Here is an 18,304-nt window from a genome sequence, read left to right as displayed (position 1 = left end):
AATGTACAGTGTTTTGTATTTGTGAATGCATTCCTGAGTCCTTGGTGGGTTTCGATAGGTGAAAACATGGCAGTTGGCCCACATTGGGAAGAATCCATTTGTTTTACAGAGTTTTAATAGTCCCATCTCAGAGCTCCCCTGCTATCCTCTGATACTGATGTGGATTTTTTTTAAGCTTTTTTTTCTAATCAACCTGTTCAGAGATGTTATTACTCGCCTCTGGAGAAGGTGGGACTTGAACTCGAGCCCCCGGCCCAGGGGTAGAGACAACACGCTATGGAATTCGAATTTCACTGCCTACTATGGTGGGTTTTGAACCCATGTCCCCATAACATTAGCACGGATCTCTGAATTAGTAGTCAAACAATATTTTGTGTAATGAGTTTCAGATGTAAGCCTTTATTCCAGCAATGCCTGTAATTGAGCAGTCTCATCTCATCTCCATGCAGAAGCTATTGGAAGTCTTGTTGTGATCCATTCATTCCAGATGATGAATTTTAATGTCCAGATAATTACCCATTGGATAGCCAGCTTCAGATGCAGTCATCAATCCCAGCTATTAGACATTCCCATGTATATTTCTGAGAGTTTTGTTACTTTCATGTCAGGTGAGTTTGGCAGTCATTTTAAAGTGTCCCAGCTCTTTTCTAACTATTTATCTCTCAGTCCCCAAGTCCAAGGCTTTTATGTTTAGCCAATGAGATTTTAAGATTTAATAGTCTGTATTTTATCGTCATGCAACCAGGCAGTAGGTAGAAATCAGTTGGAGGAAATGTGGGCGCAGCAAGTTCCCATAAACAGCAAGCTCATAATTGCCACTTAATTTTTTTTATATCAATTATGATTGATAAATATTGGCCATAACTCCAAACCGAAATCCCCAACTCCCCTTTAAAATGGTGACATGGAATCTTTTATAGTCAGTTGAGAAACAGAGAGATCTCACTTTAACATCTGATCCAAAAGATGGCACATCTGACAGTGCAGTATTGAGTGGGTGTCGCACTGAGAGTGTTTACTTGGATTTTGTGCCCTGGGACTCATTCTAAATATGTTGCTACTGTTTCTGCACAGACAAGAAAATGTATTAAAGCATATTTTGCCACAATGGATCATGTTAAATAAGTTGTTAACGTTTACTCTGTCTTCAAGCGAAGCACTGAGCCATGATTCAATCAATGCACTTGAATTCACAATGAACAGCAGCTCATTAAAAAAGCAACTCCAAATTTTCATTCAAACTAGTTTAGTTCAAAGTAAAGCATCTTTCTAGTAAAACTTCATCCCTTTGAAATGACTTGAGGCATGTTGATGATTACAGGAAGAAAGCTTTAGGCATGGCTGCTGCATTTTGTTTTACTGTTCCTGATGTGCCAGATTTTGATGTGAAGGTTTGGTTTAAATCCTAGTGATCTGGGCATTTTACTGACTTCAGAGAATGATATCAAATGAGGCCATTTGGCCCATTTTGTCTCTGCTGGCATTATGAAGGAGCTATCTGATTAATCCCTTTTCCTTATTTTCTGTAGCTCTACAAGTTTTATTTCTTTATGGAAAGGGAGATAGTAGCCCATTGGTAATGTCAGTGGACATTAATGTAGAGGCAAATTGTAATGCTTCAGAGACATGGATTTAAATCCCACTGCAGCCTCTGTTGGAATTTAAATTAAATATTGAAAAAAAATGGAATCTAAAGCGAGTCTCAGTAATGGTGACTATGAAGCTAATATCGATTGTTGCAAAAAATAATTGATTCATTAATGTAGGGAAGGAGATCTTCTGTCACACCTTTTGAAGGTGTAGAAATCTAATTCCATTTGAAATATGAAATTCGCTGATAAAGTTCTGGATTTTTAATCAAGGTGGGAATTTGCAGAAATGTGACCACCTCACCCTGAGTTTGAAAACAGTTCACTACCCCATCTCTCCCTTTCAGAAGTCCTCTTTTCTTGTATCAATGCTCAGCTCTGGGAACAGAACCATTGCTGTCATCACTGTACATGTTTGACAGTACATCTGCTACACTTGTCACCAAATGTGAGACAAGTGTATCTTTGGCAACAGGAAATAAATAAGATCTGGACATTTAATATACTTTTTTCCACTTAGCTTGCATATTGTCAGAACTATCTTGAACTTTCTTTTAAAAATTCCTCTTAATTTAAGTCTGGGCAAAGAGTACGAAAATTAGGCTGTTTTTGTATCAGGTAAGCAATCTGCTTTGCCACATTACCATCTGATATGCTGAAGGTGAAAATGTACCCTACGATTTTTTTTTAAATTGGCTGTAAAACTGACTTTAATGGTCCTTAGCACTGATGTCAATTAAAAATGTGAAACTTGTACGTGGTTAATATCCCAGGGGGTCCATGAGGTGAGCTTGCAATATTTCTGTTTGAGGGAGTAATTGAATTTGCGTAATGGTCCCATCTTATCCATTAGGCAAATCAGCAAGGCATTAATTAAAAATACATCACCAACTCTGCACACATCTTGACTAGCATTGGAAATAATTTACCCGAGACCAATCTGCATTGCCAGTTTTATGTCGGGTGATGAATGGAGAATGAAGGCCAAGTGTATTTATGTGTCATGGGCTGAATTTTATGGCTCCCTTCCTGATGTATATTTGGCAGCAAGATGTGGGTTTGAGACATGGAGTATGCCAGGAGTTTGCCCCCACTCTCTTGGTGCCCACACTGTCCCTCTTGACTGGGGGCAGACAGACACTGCAATCAGCAGCCTGTCTGCCTGCTGTCTTTCTTTCCAAAGAGATAATTCTCAGGCAATTGAGCTTGTTAACAAGCCAGTTGACCCAAACAGTGTGATGCCCGCATCATTAAATGGGTGGTGGGTAGGTGGGTAGGTGGGTGACTTAAAACAATTTTGTGCAAAAGGCCGGAAGGGGGAAGGTTGCTTATTTTGGAGGGTGGTACTGCACGTGGGTGCTTTCTCTTAAGGCTTTACCACTCCCCCGATTCTTCAAAACTCACCTGACCAGTGTCACCCCCCTCCTTAGGCTCCCCAGTCCCTTCCCATCTCAGAATGTACCGGATCCTTTTGGATCCACTGTACTGCTCTGAGGGTTGGTGTGCACTAGGACCTATCATGGTTGGGCAGGCTGTTCCCAAGGGTGGAATGGCCTCCTGCTGAGTGCATTATTGTTGAGGCTGGGCCTTCCCAAGTGTCGCTCATTGTGGTGCCAACATTCCTTCTGAGGAGGGTGCTTCTTTGAAACTCAATCCCGGTGTCCTTCACTTAATTCATCCTTCAACCCACATTAGGAACAAAAGCATTAAATAACCGTTTTTATCTCATTTACTGTTTGCGGGATCTTCCTGCCTGCAAATTCATGAGTTCATAAGACATAGCGGCAGAATTAGGTGACTCAGTGGTTAGCACTGCTGCCTCACAGTGCCAGGGACCCGGGTTCAATTCCTGCCTCAGACGACTGTCTGTGTGGGATTTGCACATTCTCCCTGTATCTGCGTGGGTTTCGTCCCACAATTCAAAGACGTCCAGGTTAGGTGAATTGGCCATGCTAAATTGTCCGTAGTGTTCAGTGATGTGTAGGTTAGGTGCAATAATCAGGGTAAATGTAGAGTAATAGGGTAGGGGAATGTGTCTGGGGTGGGTTACTGTTCAGAAGGTCGGTGTGAACGTGCTATGCTGACGGGCCTGTTTCGGCGCTAAAGGGATTCTATGAGTCCTCTCTGCCATTCGTTCATGGCTGATATGCTCCTCACCCTCATTTTCCTGCCTTCTCCACATAACCCTTGAACCCATCATCAACTAAATATCTGTCTAACTCCTCCTTAAATTTACTCACTGCCTCAGCATCCACCGCACTTCAGGGGAGCGAATTCCACAGATTCACAACCCTTTGGGAGAAGTAGTTTCTCCTCAACCCTGCCTTAAATTTGCTCCCCTTTATCCTAAGACTATGTCCTCTCATCCTAGAATGTCCCACAAGAGGAAGCATCCGCCCCATGTCTATTTTATCCACACCTTTTATCATCTGGAATACCTCAATTTGATCTCAGATTGTCTGCCTTGCTTCCTACATTACAACAGCAGTTCAAAATGTTGGTAATTCTGCTCACAGCCTCTCAAGTGCTTCCCTTAAAACTTAGAGCCCAGAATCCAGTTGATGCCTATTCATTGACTTATGAAGGTTTAACATTAATGGGCGGCACGATGGCACACAGTGCCAGAGACCCGGGTTCAATTCCCGCCTCAGGCAACTGTCTGTGTGGAGTTTGCACATTCTCCCCGTGTCTGCGTGGGTTTTCTCTGGGTGCTCCGGTTTCCTTCCACAGTCCAAAAATGTGCAGGTTGGGTGAATTGGCCATGCTAAATTGCCTATAGTGTTAGGTGTAGGGGAATGGGTCTGGGTGGGTTGTTCTTCGGAGGGCCAGTGTGAACTGGTTGGGTCGAAGGGCCTGTTTCCACACTGTAAGTAATCTAAGTAAACATATCTCATTGGTTTTGTGCTCTGTGCCTCTAATAATAAAGCAAAGGAAGAAGAATGATTCTTTTAAGCAGATACTTTTGGATATATTGTAGCTTATGATCTAGAATTTAAAACTTGTATGTACTATGAATGTTCTTAACTTGATAAATCACCATCAATAATGCTTAAAAACGTAATGTTTGTCTTTCTTCATAGAAAATGATGCAATCTTCCATTTTCCACATGTTTGTTCTGAGTATGGTTGCTGTTGATGTCACTGTGGCTGCCAGCAATTACTACAAGGGAGAGAATTCCAGGAGTCAGTATGATCTGTTTTATCTGGCAGAGGTGGGTACAAGAAACTGTCAGTGATTTCCAGGGAGAAATATCTGATTCATTCTCTCATCCAAAAGTGTTAAATCACATGCCATTCTCTAGTCCCTTATGCATTCCTGAGAAACTTGAGCTGACTGTCTTCAGCCAGTTTGATGGAGTGTCAAAACTGTCAGATTGCAAGCCTGGATGTATTCTCTGATTAGAAATGCCAAGAGGTAATGAGCAGGCAGGAGACTTGAACGTATGTGGTCACTAGTTTGACTTCTTCTTTCACAGGCACCATTAGTTATGCAGCAGTTCCTTGGCATAAATATATTTTACATTGAAGTTGATGTTGCACAGAATATACAGGTCGTTTGATCCAATTGATCTATGTTAGTGTTTATAAAAGCAAAGAAAGTGCTCATACCTCTATAGCATCTTTCATAATCTAAGGGTGTTCCAAATTGCTTGAGAGCCAATTTGGTGCTTTTAAAGTGTAGTCACAGTTATACTGTAAGAAATGTGGTAGCCACACACAAGATGCTACATGCAGCAACATGGTAATGACGATCAAGGAAGGTATAGCTGTAGTTATGGGCAATTTTAATCTGCGTACAGATTGGGAATTCAAATCGTTAACAATACCATGGAGGATGAGGAATTCCTGGAGTGTGATACAGGATAATTTTCTGCAACTAAGAGAAAGTGAGGACTGCAGATGCTGGAGATTGGAGCTGAAAAATGTGTTGCTGGAAAAGCGCAGCAGGTCAGGCAGCATCCAAGGAACAGGAAAATCCACGTTTTGGGCATAAGCCCTTCTTCAGGAATGAGAAACATGTGCCAAGCAGGCTAAGATAAAAAGTAGGGAGGAGGGACTTGGGGGAGGGGCCATTGGGAATGCGATGGGTAGAAGGAGGTTAAGGTGAGGGTAATAGGCTGGAGAGGGGGTGGGGGCAGAGAGGTCGGGAAGAAGATTGCAGGTCAAGAAAGGTGGTGCTGAGTCCGAGGGTTGGGACTGAGATAAGGTGGGGGGAGAGGAAATGAGGAAGCTGGAGAAATCTGCATTCATCCCTTGTGGCTGGAGGGTTCCTAGGCGGAAGATGAGGCGCTCTTCCTCCAGGCGTCATGTTGCCATGGTCTGGCGATGGAGGAGGCCAAGGACCTGCATGTCCTTGGCGGAGTGGGAGGGGGAGTTAAAGTGTTCAGTCACAGGGCGGTTGGGTTGGTTGGTCCCGGTGTCCCAGAGGTGTTCTCTGAAACGTTCCGCAAGTAGGCGGCTTGTCTCCCCAATGTAGAGGAGGCCACATCGGGTGCAGCGGATGCAGTAAATGATGTGTGTGGAGGTGCAGGTGAATTTGTGATGGATATGGAAGGATCCCTTGGGGCCTTGGAGGGAAGTGAGGGGGGAAGTGTGGGCGCAAGTTTTGCATTTCTTGCGGTTGCAGGGGAAGGTGCCGGGAGTGGAGGTTGGGTCGGTGGGGGGTGTGGACCTGACGAGGGAGTCGCGGAGGGAGTGGTCTTTCCAGAACACTGATAGGGGAGGGGAGGGAAATATATCCTTGGTGGTGGGGTCTGTTTGGATGTGGCGGAAATGACGAAGGATGATACGATGTATCTGGAGGTTGGTGGGGTAGTAGGTGAGGATCAGTGGGGTTCTGTCCTGGTGGCATTTGGAGGGGCGGGGTTCAAGGGCGGAGGAGCAGGAAGTGGAGGAGATGCGGTGGAGAGCATCATCAACCACGTCTGAGGGGAAATTGCAGTCTTTGAAGAAGGAGGCCATCTGGGTTGTTCGGTATTGGAATTGGTCCTCCTGGGAGCAGATGCGACGGAGGCGAAGGAATTGGGAATATGGGATGGCATTTTTACAGGGGGCAGGGTGGGAGGAGGTGTAGTCTAGGTAGCTGTGGGAGTCGGTCGGTTTATAGTAAATGTCCATGTTGATTCGGTCGCCCAAAATAGAAATGGAGAGTTCTAGGAAGGGGAGGGAGGAGTCTGAGACGGTCCAGGTAAATTTGAGGTCGGGGTGGAAGGTGTTGGTAAAGTGAATGAACTGTTCAACCTCCTCATGGGAGCACGAGGTAGCGCCGATACAGTCATCGATGTAGCGGAGGAAAAGGTGGGGCGTGGTGCCAGTGTTGTTGCAGAAGATGGACTGTTCCACGTATCCGACGAAGAGGCAGGCATAGCTGGGGCCCATGCGGGTGCCCATGGCTACTCCTTTGGTTTGGAAGAAGTGGGAGGATTGGAAAGAGAAGTTGTTGAGAGTGAGGACCAGTTTAGACAGTCAAAGGAGGGTGTCAGTGGAAGGGTACTGGTTGGGTGGGCGGGAAAGGAAGAAGCGGAGGGCTTTGACGCCTTGGTGATGGGGGATGGAAGTGTATAGGGACTGGATGTCCATGGTGAAGATAAGGCGTTGGGAGCCGGGGAAGCGAAAATCATGGAGGGGGTGGAGGGTGTGGGTGGTGTCCCGAACGTAGGTGGGGAGTTCTTTGTCTAAGAGGGACAGGACCGTGTCAAGGTATGCAGAGATGAGTTCGGTGGGGAAGGAGCAGGCTGAGACAATGGGTCGGCCGGGGCAGTCAGGTTTGTGGATTTTGGGCAGGAGGTAGAAACGGGCGGTGCGGGGTTGTGGGACTATGAGGTTGGAGGCGGTGGATGGGAGATTCCCTGAGGTGATGAGGTTATGGATGGTCTAGGAGATGATGGTTTGGTGGTGGGAGATGGGGTCATGGTCAAGGGGGCAGTCGGAGGAGGTGTCCGCGAGCTGGCGTTTAACCTCAGCAATTTAAAGATCGGTGCGCCAAACTACCACCGCGCCTCCCTTGTCTGCCGGTTTGATAGTGAGGTTAGAGGGAGGGGAGGGCTGCACGTTGCGAGGGTGAGAGGTTGGAGTGGGTAAGAGGGGTGGACAGGTTGAGGCGGTTAATGTCGTGGCGGCAGTTGAAATTTTCTGCAACGACATGTTGAGAAACCAAATGGAGAACAAGCCATTTTAGACTGGGTATTGTGCAATTAGAGAGGAATGATTGGCAGTCTAGCTGTATGAAGCCCATTTGGAGAAGAGTGACCAGAAAGATGATAGAATTCCTCGACTAAGATGGAGAGTGATGTAATTGATTCTCGTATGGAGGAGCCAGTGTTGGACCGGGGGTGGACAAAGCTAAAAATCACACAACAGCAGGTTATAGTCCACCAGGTTTATTTGGAGGCAGTAGCTTTCGGAGCGCTGCCCATTCATCAGGTAGTTGTGGAGCAGGACCATAAGACACCGAATTTATAGCAAAAGATTACAGTGTCATGCAACTGAAATAATATATTGAGCAACCCTAGATTGTTGTTAGGTCTTTCATCTTTTAGAATGTGTTGCAGGTTTCGATTCATTAATATGTAAATCCCTGAACTACTTTTAAGTTACATTCTTGAGATAACAAGGTTTTTAAAAAAGGGGAAATCTCAGCTTAGACAATGCATTAAAGGTGTGAGGTTAGAGTCTGTCTGTATCCCAATCTTGAGTCAGATTGGTTCTATTTCCAAAGTGGAATTTATAAAATATTACAGACTGCCTGCAGATTGTGTGCTTTTTGAGCAAAATAGAATGTATCTGCAAAGAGAATTCTGCAAATGCAAATTCACCCCATAGACTTATATGTGTGTGTGCATGAGAGAGAGTCGATGTATGTGAGTGTGTGCATGTGAGTGTGAGTGTATGTACAAGTGTGTGTCTGCATGTGTGCATGCTTGGTAAAGTGTGTGTGTGAGTGTGGGGGGGGATGTGTGTGTGGGTGTCAGTGTGAGGGGTGTGTGTATGTGTGCATGAGAGAGAGCGTGAGTATGAGAGAAGATCTGTGTCAGTATGTAAGTGTGTGTGTATGTGAGCTTGTTTGTGTGTGTATGAGAGAGAGAGAGAGAGAGAGAGAGAGAGAGATTGTTTAGTGCAATGGGGTATGGTCACCTGAAGATCCAAGGCCAAATGTCTGGACCGCTGAAGTGTTCCCTGACTGGGAGAGAACATTCCTGTCTGGTGATTGTTGCGCAGTGTCCATTCATCCATTATCATAGCATCTGCTTGCTCTTGCCAAGATACCATGCCTCAGGGCATCCTTGCCTGCAGCGTGTGAGATAGACAACATTGACCGAGTCACATGAGTACCTGCCGTGTACATGGTGGGTGGTATTCCCACATGTAATGGTGATATCCATGTCAATGCTTTGACAGATCTTGTTGTGTTTGCTATGACAGGGTTGTATGATGTTGTGGTTAGTGTTGTCCTGAAGGCTGGGCAGTTTGCTGCAAACAATGATCTGTTTAAGGTTTGGTGGTTGTTTAAAGGCAAGAAGTGGAGGTGTAGGGAAGGTTTTGGCGAGGTGCTCATCCTCATCGATAATGTGTAGCAGGCTGCGAAGAACATGGTGTAGTTTCTCTGCTCCTGGGAAGTAGTGGACAATGAAGGGTACCCTATCGGTTGCAGACTGTGTCTGTCTCCTGAGGAGGTCATTACGGTTTCTTGCTGTGGCAGGTCGGAACTGGTGGTCGATGAGTTGAGCATTGTATCCTGTTCTTATGAGTGCATCCCTGAGCACCTTCAGGTGTCTGTCATGTTCCTCCTCACCTGAACAGATCTTGTTATGCGTAGGGCTTGTCCGGAGGGGATGGCTATTCTAAGGTGTTTCGGGTGGAAGCTGGAGAAGTGTAGCATTGTGAGGTTAACATTAGGGTTTGTGGTAGAGTGAGGTACTGAGGTGCCCATCCTTGACAGAGATGCGAGTGACAAGAATGAGATAGGTACTAAAGAGTAGTCCATGGTAGGTCTGATGGTAGGATGAAACTTGTTTTTTTCTCACTCAATCGCAAACTCACAGATAACCTCACAAAGCTTAACTTCTCCAGCTTCCACCCAAAATATATCACAACAGCCATCCCCTATGGACAAGCCCTACACATAAACAGAATCCGTTCAGATGAGAAGGAACATGATGGACACCTGAAGATGCTCAGGGATGCTCTCATAAGGACAGGGTACAATGCTCAACTCATTGATTGCCATATCGAGAAACCGTAATGACCTCCTCAGGAGACAGACAGAGGCTGCAACTGATAGGGTACCCTTCATTGTCCACTACTTCCCAGGAGCAGAGAAACTATGCCATGTTCTTCGTCACCTGCAGCACATTATCGATGAGGATGAGCACCTCACCAAGTTCTTCCCTACACCTCTATTTCTCGCCTTTAAACAACCGCCTAACCTTAAACCGATCATCATTCTCAGCAAACTGCCCAGCCTTCAGGACAACATTGACCACAACCCCGTACAACCCTGTCATGGCAACCACTGCAGGGCGTGTCAGAGTGAACGACCATTACATGTGGGGACACCTCCTATCATGTACGCAGCAGGTACTTATGTGACTCGGCCAATGTTGTCTGTCTCATACGCTGCAGGCAAGGATGCCTTGAGGCATGGTACATTGGTGAGACCAGGCAGAAGCTCCGACAATGGATGAATGGACACTGCGCAACAATCGCCAGACAGGGATGTTCCCTCCCAGTAACACTTCAGTGGTCAGGGACATTGGGCTTCGGTGGACTTCGGGATATGCAACAACGCAGAGTGGCCGAGCAGAGGCTGATAGCCAAGTTCAGCACCCATGGGGATGGCCTCAACCAGGACCTTGGGTTCATGTCACACTACAGGTGACCCTCCACGCTATACACTCTCTCTCTCTCTCTCACACACACACAAACACACACGCTCGCACACACACACTCTCTTACATATACACACTCCCTCTCATATATACACACATACCTCCCACACTCACACCCACACACACACCCTCTCACAGGTTAAGATTCCATCACACTCACACACACATTTTATCAAGCATGCACACACACAAACACACTTGCTCTCACATGCACTCGCACAGAGATGCACACACACACATGCAGACTCTCTCTCTCTCTCTCATGCACACACACACACACATGCAAGTCTATGGGGTGAATTTGTATTTGTGGAATTATAATGGCAGATACATTGTATTTTGCTCAAAAAGTGTACAATCTGCAGGCAGTCAATCCACGTAATATTTTATAAATTCCACTTGAGAAGTAGAACCAGTTTGAGTCAAGATTGGGATACAGACAAACTCTAACCTCACACCTTTAATGCTTTGCCTGGAGCGGAGGTGGCACTTTTTTAAAAAACCTTTGTTATCTCAAGAATGTGACTTAAATGTAGTTCTGGGATTTACATATTAATGAACCAAAACCTGTAACCCATTCTAAAAGATGAAAGACTTAACAGCAATCTAGTTTTGTTCAATGTATCGCATCAGTTACATGACACTGTAATCTTTTGCTATAAATTCTGTGTCTTATGGAACTGCTCCACAACCACCCGATGAAGGAGCAGCGCTGTGAAAGTTAGTGCTTCCAAACAAACCTGGTGGACTATATCCTGGTATTGTGAAATTGATTCTCAGATTAGGGTCCTGAATCTAGATAGAAGAAACTATGATTGTATGAAGTACAATTGGGAAACGTCATTCAACAGGATGACAGTGGATAAGCAATCACAAACATGTCAACGTGCATTGAGGAACCACAATTGTTCATTTCTGGCCCAGAAATATAACAGGAAAGGTGGCCTAACCATGACTAACAAGGAAAATTAGGGATGGCATTGCATCCAAGGAAGGGGTGGACAAATTCGTCAAAAAAAGGTACAGACCTGAGGATTGGGAGCAGTTTAGAGTTTAGTAAAAGAGGACAAAGTGATTGATTTAAGATGGGAAAATACAGTATCAGAGTAGGCTTGCGGGGAATATGCAAATTGACTGACTGTAAAAGCTTCCATAAGTATATGAAGAGAAAAAGATTAAGTGAAGGCAGTTGTAGGCAAAGCAATAAAATTTGGTCTATCTTCACAAAGGAGGGCACAAATAGCACCCTGTTGAGTAACATATGATTTAGTGAGCAGGAAGAAGTGAAGGAAATCAGTATTAGCAGGGGAATTATGTTGGGGAGATTGATAGGACTGCATGCAGATAAATCACCAGAATCCCAGAGTACTCAGATTACAACAGGATCTTGACCAGATGGGCCAATGGGCCGAGAAGTGGCAGATGGAGTTTAATTCAGATAAATGCGAGGTGCTGCATTTTGGGAAAGCAAATCTTAGCAGGACTTATACACTTAATGGTAAGGTCCCAGGGAGTGTTGCTGAACAGAGACCTTGGAGTGCAGGTCCATAGCTCCTTGAAAGTGAAGCCACAGGTAGATAGGATAGTGAAGAAGGCGTTTGGTATGCTTTCCTTTATTGGTCAGAGTATTGAGTACAGGAGTTGGGAGGTCATGTTGCGGCTGTACAGGTCATTGGTTAGGCTACTGATGGAATAATGCGTGCAGTTCTGGTCTTCTTTCTACTGGAAAGATGTTGTGAAACTTGAAAGGGTTCAGAAAAAGGATGTCGCCTGGGTTGGAGGATTTGAGCTATAGGGAGAGGCTGAACAGGCTGGGGCTGTTTTCCCTGGAGCGTCAGAGACCTAGGGGTGACCTTATAGAGGTTTACAAAATTATGAGGGGCATGGATAGGATAAATAGACAAAGTCTTTTCTCTGAGGTCGGGGAGTCCAGAACTAGAGGGTTTAGGGTGAGAGGGGAAAGATATGAAAGAGACCTAAGGGGCAACTTTTTCACACAGAGGGTGGTACGTGTATGGAATGAGCTGCCAGAGGAAGTGGTGGAGGCTGGTACAATTGCAACATTTAAAAGGCATTTGGATGGGTATATGAATAGGAAGGGTTTGGAGGGATATGGGCCGGGTGCTGGCAGGTGTGACTAGATTGGATTGGGATATCTGGTCACTGTGGACGGGTTGGACTGAAGGGTCTGTTTCCATGCTGTACATCTCTATGAATCTATGACATAAGGAAGTAGATCTACAAATAACGGATGCATTGGTGGTTACCTTTCAAGATCCTATAGACTCTGGAACAGCTCAAATGGAATAGAGGGTAGCGAATGTAACCCAACTACCTTTTTAAAAAGATAGAAAACAAACAGGGTATTATAGATTGGTTAACCCTATTGGTAGTAGGGAAAATGCCAGGGTCTATTTTAAAAGGGTTAAGAACAGAGCACTTGGAAAACAATGATAGGATCAGACAGGGCCAACATGGATTTGCATAGGGAAAATCATGTTTGACAAATTTACTGGAATTTTTCAAGGATGTGATTTATAGAATTGATAAGGGGGAGCCAGTGGATGTGATTTATTTGGACTTTCAGAAGGCTTTCGATAAAATCCATGAGCGATTAGCTTGAAAGGTTAAAGCCGATGGGAATTGATGATAGTGTACTAACATGGATACAGAATGAGTTGGCAGACCAATAGAAATAAAAGCGTCTTTTTCTGAATGGTAGCCAGTGACTCGTACGGCACCACAGGGATCAGTGTTTGGACTCCACCTATTCACAGTATATGTTAAGGATTTAGATAATGGAACTAAATGGAGTATCTCCAAGTTTTGAGATGACACAAAGTTGGGTGGAAGGGTAAGCTGTGAGCAGGATGCAGAGATGTTGCACTGTGATTTGGAAAAGTTAAGTGGTCAAATGCATAGCAGGTGAAGTATAAAGTGGATGAATGTGAGGTTATCCATTTTGGTAGCAAACGCTGGAAGGCAGATTATTATCTGAATGATAAATTTGGAAAAGGGGGGGTGCAGCGACACTTGGATGTTGTCATACAACATCCACTGAAAATAAGCATGCAGGTGAGGAAGGCCAGTGGTTAGTGGTAGTTAGCCTTCACAGCAAGAGGATTGGTTTACAGAGGATGACTATCGGAAGGACACAGGCAGGGAGTATTTTGTTCAGTTAATCGAATGCCGGATAACCGATTGCCAGATAACATAGTTAGCCAACCATTGGGACCTTGCCATCTTGTTCAGATAATCCAAAATTCTATTAATCGAATGCCAGATAATCAAGGTTCCTCTGTACATGAGCAGGGATGTCTTGCTGCAACCATGCAGGACCTTGGTGAGATCACAGCTGAAGTTCTATGTGCAGTTTTGGTCATTTTGTCTGAGGAAGGATGTTCTGACTGTGGAGGGAGTGCAATGAAGGTTTGCCAGACTGATTTCTGGGATGGCAGAACTGATGTGTATGAAGAGAGGTTAGATCACTGAGGACTGTATTGACTGGAGATTAGAAGAAGGAAGAGGGACTTCTCAGGAATCTATGAAACTCTAGTAGCACTAGACATTCCTAATGACATGTGAGTCTAGATCCAGGGGAAACAGGATACCGGGTCAGCCATTTTGGACAGAGATGAGGAGAAATTTCTTCACCTTGAGTGTGTGAGCCTTTGGAATTCACTTCCACAGAAAGTAGCTGAGGCCAAAACATTCAGTTTTCAAAAGGGAGTTAGTTACGTTCTTTGGGCTAAATAGATCAAAGGATATGGATAGAAAGCAGGAACAAGATATTGAGTTGGATGAACAGCCCTGATTTCATTCAATGGCAGAGCAGGCGCAAAGAACTGAATGACATACAGCTATGTCCCTATGTTTAAATAAAGACAGAAATCACATGATACCAGGTTATAGTCCAACAGTTTTATTCAAATTCACAAGCTTTCAGAGTGCTGTTCCTTCCTCAGGTGAAGTCACCTTCTGAAAGCTTGTGATTTCAAATAAACCTGTTGGACTATAATCTGCTGTCTTTTGACTTCTGACTTTGTCTACTCCAGTCCAACATAGTCACGCCTACGTTTAAACAAGACCTGAAAGTGGATTTGCAAGGGGATGAAACTAGCAGAAGCACTCGTTCGTTCACGTTGGTTGTAATTTGAATTTCACTTCCTTGACTTTAGGTCAGAAGTGTAAAAAACTGATTTAAATAAGAAATTGGCTTGGAATGTTTGAGGAGTGTTCTTTTAAGGCTTGATTTTCATCTCCTCAGTGATACAAGTATAATTTCAGGTTTTTGAACATGTGTACAAATGTTGGAAAGGCAGGCATTCTCTTTAAAGAGCAAAATCTCTCTGACATGCTCAGATACCAGCTGTCAAATGTTCTGTCTTCTTCCACTTAAACAAGTTTTCAAATTCTCCAATGTTACCTAAATGACAAGAAAGATGCTTTTTTTATTGGTCTCTGAAGTTAAACAAATCTCTGTTCAGATGTCAAGCTGAGTTCCAACTAGACTGCTTTGGGAATGAGCTGTTTTCCTGCACCATTCGTATGAAGTGCAAATATCTCAGTAATCTGCCAGTAGGATACTGAATCTTATTACTGAATCAGTGGTGCTGGAAGAGCACAGCAGTTCAGGCAGCATCCAACGAGCAGCGAAATCGACGTTTCGGGCAAAAGCAAATCTTATTGTTTTGACAGGAGGATTGTGAATGTGTTTGCTCAGAATAGAAAATGTGCTGACTGATTAATCATTAAATAAACAATATGGTACTTTGGATAGTTCGAAATGAACATTCAGTGCATTTATGATCATTTTAAGTCTTTTAGTTTAGGTCATAGAGTCATAGAAGTTCACAGCATGGAAACTGGCCCTTCGGCCCAACTAGTCCATGGCACCCAGTTTAAGTGAAGAAGTTATAGATACTTACAAGAAACAAAGAGCAAAGAAAATTAAAGCATAGGAACAGGCCCTATGGCCCTCCAAGGCTGCATCAATCCACTTCCTCTATCTAAACCTGTCACCTATTTTCTAAGGATCTGTATCCCTCTGTTCCCTGCTCATTCATGTATCTGTCTAAATACATCTTAAATGACGCTACCGTGCCTACCTCTACCACCTCTGCTGGCAATGTGTTCCAGGCACCCACCACCTTCTGCATAAAGAACTTTCCACATGTTTCTCCCTTAAACATTTCCCCTCTCACCTTGAACTCATGACCCCTAGTAATTGGGTCCCCCGCTCTGGGAAAAAGCTTCTTGCTATCCATCCCGTCTATTCCTCTCATGATTTTGTAGACCTCAATTAGGACCCCCTCAACCTCGGTCTTTCTAATGAAAATAATCCTAATCTAGTCAACCTCCCCTCATAGCTAGCACCCTCCATACCAAGCAACATCCTGGTGAACCTCCTTTGCACCGTCTCCAAAGCATCCACGTCCTTTTGGTAATGTGGCGACCAGAACTGTACGCAGTATTCCAAATGTGGCCAAACTAAAGTCCAATACAACTGTAATATGACCTGCGTGCTCTTGTACTCAGTACCCCGTCTGATGAAGGAAAGCAATGAGTACGCCTTCTTGACCACTCTATCGACCTGCATTGCCACCTTCAGGGTACAATGGACCTGAACACCCAGATCTCTCTGCATATCAACTTTCCCCAGATCTTTTCCATTTAACGTATAGTCCATTCATGAATTGAATCTTCCAAAATGCATCACCTCACATTTGCCCGGATTGAACTACATCTGCCATTTCTCTGCCCGACTCTCCAATCTATCTATATTCTGCTGTCCCCTTCACTATCTGACATTTTCTGACAGTCCCCTTCACTATCTGCTACTCCACCAATCGTAGTGTCATCTGCAAACTTGCTAATCAGACCATCTTATACCTTCCTCCAGATCATTTATGTATATCATAATGGTCAGGTGAAATTTGAGACTAGCAAAGAGGAAAAAGGAAGCATACATAAGGTCTAGATGACTGAAAACAGATGAAGCTTTGAAAGGATATCAGTAAAGTAGGACCGAACAACAGTGGTCCTAACATGGATTCCTGTGGAACATGACTGTTCCACTCCTACTCTCCGCCTCCTGCTGCCCAGCCAGTTCTCTCTCCATCTAGCTTGTACACCCTGGACCCCATGCAACTTCTCTTTCGCCCTCAGCCTACCATGGAGAACCTTATCGAACACCTTACTGAAGTCCATATATATGACATCTACAGCCCTTCCCTCGTCAATCAACTTTGTTACTTCCTCAAAGAATTCTATTAAGTTGGTAAGACATGACCTTTTCTGCACAAAACCATGCTACCTATCACTGATAGGCCCATTTCTTTCCAAATGTAAATAGATCCTATCCCTCAGTATCTTCTCCAGCAGCTTCCCTACCACTGACATCAGGCTCACCAGTCCAAAATCACCTGGATTATCCTTGCTACACTTCTTCAACAAGGGGACAACATGAGCAATTACCAATCCTCTGGGACCTCACCCATGTTCAAGGATGCTGCAAAGATATCTGTTAAGATCCCAGGTATTTCCTCTCCCGCTTCCTTCAGTAACCTGGGATAGGTCCCATCTTAATGCCTTTTAGAGTACCCAACACTTACTCCCTCCTTATGCCGACTTTGCCTAGAGTAATCAAAGCATCTATCTCTAACCTCAGTATCCGTCATGTGCCTCTCCTCAGTGAATATAAGAATCTCAACCATTTTCCCTGACTCCACGCATAACTTTCCTCCTTTGTCCTTCAGTGGGCAAACCCTTTCTCTAGTTACCCTCTTGCTCCTTATACACGAATAAAAGGTTTTGGGATTTTCCTTAACCCTGTTTGCTAAAGATATTCCAAGACCCCTTTTAGCCCTCTTAATTCTTTGTTTCAGGTTGGTCCTATTTTTCTGATATTCTTCCAAAGCTTCACCTGATTTCAGTCGCCTTTTTCCTCTTGGCTTGTCTCTCAATTTTACTTGTCATCCATGGTTCCCTAACTTTGCCATTTCTATTGCTCATTTTCACAGGGACATGCCTGGGCTGAGAAATACTGTAGAAGAAGCTTGGTAGTCGTAAACAGTTTGCTTAATATGTGCTAATAGCTGAGGATGTAAATATTGTTGCAAGAGTGCCAGTCAAAGCTTTGTCCCGGATGTTGCTGGAATTGTACTCATCCGTGCAAGATAAAAGTGCGGACTGCAGATGCTAGAAACCAGAGTTTAGATCAGAGTGGTGCTGGAAAAGCACAGCAGGTCGGGCAGCATCCGAAGAGCAGGAAAATCGACTTCGATTTTCCTGCTCCTCGGATGCTGCCTGACCTGCTGTGCTTTTCCAGCATCACTCTGATCTAAACTCATCCATGCAAGTAGAAAGCATTCCATGATCTTGACTTAGAAACTAAGTCTACTAAAGCTGCATCCATCATGTAATGATTTAGTTATCAATGATAAACTCAGACAACAGGTTCAGTGGAATATTGAGAGATGAGTAATTTACTGTCTGATTCCTCAGTTAGATGATGTAATTTAATCCTGTCAGTACAATCTGGAAGATTTGGAATGCGAGGGTGGTAGAGTTATTCTGCCTAGAGAAAACATTTTTTTGGGATGCGCATTTAAATTGCAAATGAAACAAACACAGTTTCAAAGCTTTTCTGGATAATGACTATGTGCAACATTTGGAATATCTGATTGTTGCTCGTTCCAAATAAATCATCTTAATAAGCGAGAGTTGACTAATTTAAGGATGGACTACAGCATGTCACTGCCAGGCATAAAAAGAAGCAGGGTTGCAAACACCTTTTTAAAAAAAATGTAAGTAGTTTGAGTTTTA

At 44.2% G+C, this 18,304-nt stretch overlaps 1 protein-coding gene across 6 annotated transcripts in view; it reads left to right on the top strand.

Annotated features, from left to right (window-relative positions):
- The window catches only part of nalcn (sodium leak channel, non-selective), a 358,024-nt gene that overhangs the window by 150,768 nt on the left and 188,952 nt on the right, over positions 1 to 18,304 (top strand). For all 6 annotated transcript variants that reach the window (XM_072578059.1, XM_072578064.1, XM_072578061.1 and 3 more), the window contains one exon: positions 4,670 to 4,801. In XM_072578059.1, the coding sequence (XP_072434160.1) occupies positions 4,670 to 4,801 (132 nt within the window). The remainder of the gene's footprint in view (positions 1 to 4,669; positions 4,802 to 18,304) is intronic.

The sequence above is a fragment of the Chiloscyllium punctatum genome, chromosome 9, assembly GCF_047496795.1.
Source record: "Chiloscyllium punctatum isolate Juve2018m chromosome 9, sChiPun1.3, whole genome shotgun sequence".
NCBI classification, from domain to species: Eukaryota; Metazoa; Chordata; class Chondrichthyes; order Orectolobiformes; family Hemiscylliidae; genus Chiloscyllium; species Chiloscyllium punctatum.
Note: the sequence above shows the minus strand (reverse complement) of the source record. Positions and strands in the feature narration are given on the sequence as shown.